Raw genomic sequence first — 6,763 nt, forward strand, 5'->3', positions numbered from 1 at the left:
CAGCAAATATTTATATGGCATATATATCTTAATTTTGCTGAGAAATGCATAATTTATCATTCTTATTTTTTTATACAGTTTAGACAGAGGATGGGGTTGGCTTTGTTGTATAACCTCAGGAGAATAGAGAATATTAGGCCAAGAAAAATGTAATCAAATCCTGCTAACAGCAGGAGGAGTCAAAACCCCTCCGGTGTTATAAATGCTACATTACCAACAAGGAATTGCCAGACACTGTAAAGCAGACCAAGTGAAACTGACTGTGTCTACATTCTATTACAAATTCATGATTATAGCAATACAGTACCAGTTTGAAAACTGAATAGTGACACATCAATGGAACTATTAGAATTACAAGCAGTTGAATTTTGCTTTGAATCCAATTCATCCTGCCTGAAAGAAGTTCGACCTGCAGCTGTGTATGTGGTGATGTATACTTCAGCAGCAGCAGTGGTGATGCTGACAGTGTGTGGAAACCTGGTGGTGATCATCTCTATCTCTCACTTCAAGCAGCTCCACACACCAACCAACTTCCTCGTGCTCTCCCTGGCTGTGGCAGATTTTCTAGTAGGAGCTGCTGTGATGCCTTTCTGTTTAATTTTAATCATAGAAACATGTTGGTATTTTGGTGACTTTTTTTGTATGTTTTATAACTTATTTGTTTTTTTCCTCACATCTGTTTCAATTAATAATGTTGCATGCATAGCTATTGACCGCTATTTTGCTGTGTGTTACCCTTTACTTTATTCTGCTAAAGTCACAGTTAATATAACATCCTCTGTCATATCACTTAATTGGCTGCTATCACTACTGTACAATTTGGCATTCATGTATTTTAATGGAAATATTGGTGGTGCTGAAAAACTGAACATTTGTCTTGGAGACTGTATGCTTTTCACTACTAAAAGCTGGGTAATAATTGATTTAATATTTACATTGATATTGCCTTGTTCTATAATGATAACACTATATTTCAGGATTTTCATAGTTGCTCGAAAGCATGCACATGCAATCAGCTCTGTTACAGAGCAGATGTGTTCAGCAGATGGAGGGAATAATAAAATTTCCACAAAATCTGAATGGAAAGCTGCAAAAACATTAGGAATATTAGTGATTGTATTTCTTCTCTGTTTGGTACCATATTACATATGCTGTCTTGTTCTTGAAAATAATGACCAGACCTCCTTAGTACTTCGTTTTCTAGGCTGGTTGTTATATTTTAATTCTGCTATAAATCCTATTATTTACGCCTTGTTTTATCCCTGGTTCCAGAAGTCAGTTAAGATGATTGTTACATTGAAGATATTTGAAATAGAATCCTCCTTGATAAATGTGTTTTCTAAAGAGACCTAAATTTACAGCCTTCCCTTTACTTACAAAATATAAATCATGTGAGAATTCCTTTAATTCTGACAATCTTTATTAAAGTTGTTTATCCTGTGTTATACTATATGAATTTCAGATTTAATACTTCTTTAAAGATCGTCCAATATTATCCTATAAAGTCTTGATCCAAGCAACTGAAAATACTTTTAAAAAATCATATTTCTTCTTAATATGGTTATTTTTAATATGTTATAAAAGTCAGTACAGATTCCAAATGTCGAGAAGTATAATAAACCATACAGAAGTGTCTGCTTTAACAGGAGTGTTACTATTGTTTTACATTATGTAAATTACATTTTTCCTTTTATGTTAATGTCTTTAGAAAATTAACAGTATGTGTAGAGTTGAGCTGCTGGGGCGATCTACCAGACGTCAGTACCCTACATCTACAGCTAAGATTGTATTATTATAAAGTAATAATTTTATAATTAAATTAATATTATTTAATTGTATAATTAAATTTTGTATTTTTTTAATTTATAATTAAAATAATAATTTTAATTTTCCTTCACACCTGAAGAAGGCTCCACGGCTGAAACGTTGCGTTTTCTTTCTTTTTTTCAGCATGGAATAAACCTATTAATTATTATCATATTATTATCATAAATGCTGATAAACTTTTTTTCAAATTTACATTCCTAAATATCAGCATAAAACCAGCCTAAATTAGAATTTTAAATGAAGTTTTGCTGTTCCATTACATAATTGTTTTGTCCTTTATCTCAGAGTATTTACAGAAATAGAGATCTGCGACTTTTTGCAAAAATCGTGTATTTGCTGAATTTATTGAATTTAATTGATTTATATTAATGATCAATGTCTTTATCATATTTTGCCCACTACTGTATATAAAACCATATTCAAACATTCAATCTTAAGAAATTGAATTTGTTTAAAGATACAGCAACTCAGAATATGCATTATTATTCAGCATACCTATCTTAACTTTTCACTGGCCAAAGAGGATTGGCAGGAGGCACTTTTAGTGTGTTCAATGCTTCTGAAACAATTGCTTCATTTAATCTGTTTTACCACTAGTTTAAATGTACTAAATATGGACTATTAATATGTAATCATGTAACTAAATGAAAATTTTGGGAGTTGGCAATAAAAATAACCGAAGTATAACAACATCTCTGAATGTAATCTATCATATTAATTTATGAATATAAATATAATATACATATGTAGGTGGTAGTGGTAGCTAAAACATAAAAAAATGTACACATCGGTATTCCACCTCCACCAATCTACCTGCTTGATTTTCAACATAAAGAATTAAACATGCTTGTTTTGACTGCATTTGTTATAATGGAAAATGAAATATATATCTGAGTAACTCAGTGGTGGAATTCTTGCCATTTAGTTTCATGCAGGAGGTCTGGGTTCAATCCCAGCCTATGTGCAAGTTATACTTTTAACATAGTTGTTCCTTTGGCAAAATAAAGACTCTTACCCTAATAATAAAATACAATAAACGATATGTGTACTATATTTATATTTTATTATTTTATATATCACAGTATGTTAAAATGTTATCCATAATGAATGAATGAAAGAGTAATGGAGTGTAAAGATGCCCTTTACAAAAAACGGTAATTGACGTTTTTACATGTATATTTGCTTTTAAATACTATAAAGCCACTATTTTTATATTTTTATAATTATCATCTGAAATATTTATGTGTAGTTTTTTTTAAGTTGATATAGTTTTTCTAAACATTTGGCTGAGCCAAATTTGTTTGTGTTTTCAGGCGTAGCACATATTTCAGCTTAACTTTTCTGATGTAAAACTAGATGGAGTCTCATGCCTTGGTGGCAAGCTTAGTTTTTTTCCAGGAGGTCTCCCATTCAGGTACTGACAAGGCTCACAAATGTTTAGTTTTAAGGGGTCGCCAGTTTTGAGTTTTTTATAAATATTTTATTTATCAAAAAGCAATAAAATATTTAGTTGTAAGTTGCAGGGTGATATGGCTGCTGGTTAATGACCATCTAGAGCATTTCCTGCATCACTTCACCAACTTCCACCCATCCCTCCAGTATACAGTTAACATATCTTCCACTGCTCTTACGTTTCTGGACATTAACCCATCCATTAATCACCCACAACTCTCTAATTCTAATACAAATCCACAAATGCACACAGCTAGCTCCTGTACAGCTCCTTTCACCCCACACATACTAAAAAGTTTCTCTGTTTTTCACAGTTCCTCAGGTTCTGATGACTTTGCAGTAACAACATGGACATCTATAACCAAGCTTTCAAAATGCATTGTTTTTTAATTAAAAGAGGATTGTTAAGAGGAACAATGCCCATGTTATTTACAGGCCATTCTTCTGAGCCAAACATAACCCTCGGATCAATCAAATTAGGAACTCCTGGAACTATATTCCATTGGTGCTGCCCTACCACCCTAACACCCTTTCTATTCTCAGGACCATTAATGTCAACTTTCCCATCTGAACAAGTAAAAGTTTATTCCATTGTGTTTCTTTTCTTCTCTTTTCAGCATGGAATAAACCTTTACTTGTTTCTTTGCAGCCTACACATGCTGATGCAGCTACTCACTTGAACTTTCCCATTTTACAAGATGATCCCTCTACAGGTCCCCTCTTTTCTGACGACCACATAATCTCATATCGCCGACCACCTAATCTGTGCAACCTTCTTGTTCACATCTTCCTTGACTGCCCACAGCAATTATCCAAACCAAATAAATGTGTTTTGCCTTTACAAAATTAAAGTGTTTTAAATGTTTAGTTAAAAAGTAAACAAAAAACTTACAGTTTACAGATGTAGCCATTCAAAATGCACGGTAAGCTAGTCGAAGAAGTGGGCGACTCAAACATCGGAGCCCAGTGGGTACAGCAGCAGCAGCAACAATAATAGCGTGTATTCTTATAATTATAGTCAAGAATAACAAAACAAAATTTAAAAGACAGCTGAAATTAAAAAAGAAGCATTTTGAATCTATTAGCTGGTATTAATAAACTAATATGGTTAATAATTATCAGATACATTATTATAATTCAGAGTCATTTGTTTTCTCCAGTTTTCATAACCTTCACTTATTAAAAGGCCTATTTATGAGACCACGATTTTTCGGATGTCAATAACTTTGTGAAAAATGACACAGAGTCTTCAAACCACAGGCATTTAAAAGATATTGATTTGTGAAAATCTTCACAGCTTTTATTTAAACAATATCCAGTACCTGGCTGCATTTTTAGAAGCCTTTTTTTTAATGATGTAAACCCATTTTTTATGGCTTTTAAAGTCATGCAATTTCTAATTTAGGATGGGATACGTTATTTCTATTTTTTGATTTTCCTTAAAAAATAAAAGAATCAGTTGCCTACTGTGCCACACAATATTATGTTACATTTTTTATATTTCTTAAAATCTTCAGAATGCTTTGACTGATGCATAAAAATTACTGATCCATAATGTGTTATCGCGTAATGAACTCACTTACACCAGGGATTCGCTTTATTCAAACTAAGGTTTATAAAAATGCAACCAGGTACTAGATACTGTTTAAATAAAAGCTGTGAAAAATGTTTGCAAATTGCGTTCTTTAAAATCCCTGTGATTTGAAGTCTCTGTGTCATTTTTTGCAAAGTTATTGACAACTGAAACATCGTATCTCGTAAATAGGCATTTTAAAAAGAAAGCGAAGGTTATGCAAACCGGAGAAAACAAATGACTCTTAAAAAGATACAAGAAGTTTGAAATTATTATTTATTATTAATAAATTAATACTGTTAATAACTGTTAATAAAGATCAGATACATAATTATAATATCAGTGGTCTTTTTAATACTACTTTGTTATTCTCAATTATAATTATAATATATACAACAATATATTTGTTGTAAAGACATGTTAAATTGCCCTACTGGGATGAATAAAATATTTTAAATTGAATTGAATTAAACTGGTTGAACTGGTTTTGTGCTCATTTACATTTTTATTTCATTATTAATATAGTTAAACATTGAATAAGTTGTGATATATATAAACAATAAATAATATAGTATGCATTATATTTATTACTTTGTTGGAAAAAAAAGTTGTGCCTTAAGCAGGAATTGAATTTGGATATACGAGATGGAGACCTTGCCATAAAACCCATTGCACCAACTAGTCCCTCAGAATCACACTTGAAACAAACAGCTTAAATTGTTTCAAAAGTACTCATTAATGAATGAGTCAAAGAAAAAATAAAACATGTATACAAAGAAAGTGGACTGCGGTAATACTACCATCTACAGTATACAGAATTCTGGATTTTACCATGCAGTTTGAATGGCTACATCTGTATACATGATGTAAAAAACTACATTTCCCAGAATCCCACACACTAAGTTGTCAAATCAGAGTGGCAGACTGATAATAATAATAATTACTTACACTTATATAGCGCTTTTCTGGACACTCCTGTCACGGACGTCCAAAGGGACTAACCGTGGGGAGGAGGAGAGCGGAAAAGACCCATATGCGTAGCGGCGAGACGGGAAAAAGGCCCGGGCTCATTAGTGCAAAGAGTTCAGGAATGCCGTATAGAAACCTATAACCTCAGGGAGCGGACGTGGGGCGCCCTGGTGCTAGGCGGGTCTCAGGACATCCGAACGTCAATGCTGAGCGCAGACAGTGCAAGACCTGGAAATATATAGCCCAAGGGAAAGAGAGGGACAGGAAGGACAGCAGACCGGAAACTAGGGAAAGGACAGAGAAGGAGCGCCCTCTGGCTGCAGAGGGCGTGACAACTCCACTCACCACCACCACTGTGCAGCATTGTACCAGGAAGTACCAGGAAGAGGATTTCTTTCTATTCAAAACGTGTATTTTAAAAGTTTAAGAAGTAAAAACCTTACAGCGTACACAGATTTCTAAACTGATCAGGATCGTTATCTTTGTCTTATGCATAATAATGTTCACCGCTCTGTCCAGCAAATTAATAATAAACTTTATTTTATATAGCGTTTTAAACGAATAAGTAATTATTTTATATAGCGTTTTAAACGAATAAGTAATTAGATTGCTCATTTTACTATTTTACTCTCGCAAAGTCCTCCAATTATCATAATCCCGCCCCTTATGCAAATTCAAACCTTCCTCCCATCCCAGTTTATCCTGTTTATCATAAACAAAATCCACCTCAATTTTCAACATGAAGCATTACACAAAATCAATACCTCAACACTCCATACTCAACAACGATAATTCACAAACAGCCAGAACACGTAACTACACATTCCCAAACAGACCTAATTTCCATAGCCCCGCCCCTTATGCAAAACCAACATCCCTCCCCTGTTCTCTCTCTCCCCTGGCGCTTGTAATTGTTTTTATTTTCAAATAAATTTTAGCAAA

At 33.3% G+C, this 6,763-nt stretch overlaps 1 protein-coding gene across 1 annotated transcript; it reads left to right on the plus strand.

The window, feature by feature from the left end:
- The first annotated feature begins 336 nt into the window (after nt 1-336).
- LOC102698670 (trace amine-associated receptor 13c-like) lies at nt 337-1,353 on the plus strand. Its single transcript, XM_069185730.1, has one exon. The coding sequence runs from the start codon at nt 337-339 to the stop codon at nt 1,351-1,353; it is 1,017 nt and encodes a 338-aa protein (XP_069041831.1).
- The last annotated feature ends 5,410 nt before the right edge of the window (nt 1,354-6,763 follow it).

The sequence above is a fragment of the Lepisosteus oculatus genome, chromosome 2, assembly GCF_040954835.1.
Source record: "Lepisosteus oculatus isolate fLepOcu1 chromosome 2, fLepOcu1.hap2, whole genome shotgun sequence".
Taxonomy (NCBI): domain Eukaryota; kingdom Metazoa; phylum Chordata; class Actinopteri; order Semionotiformes; family Lepisosteidae; genus Lepisosteus; species Lepisosteus oculatus.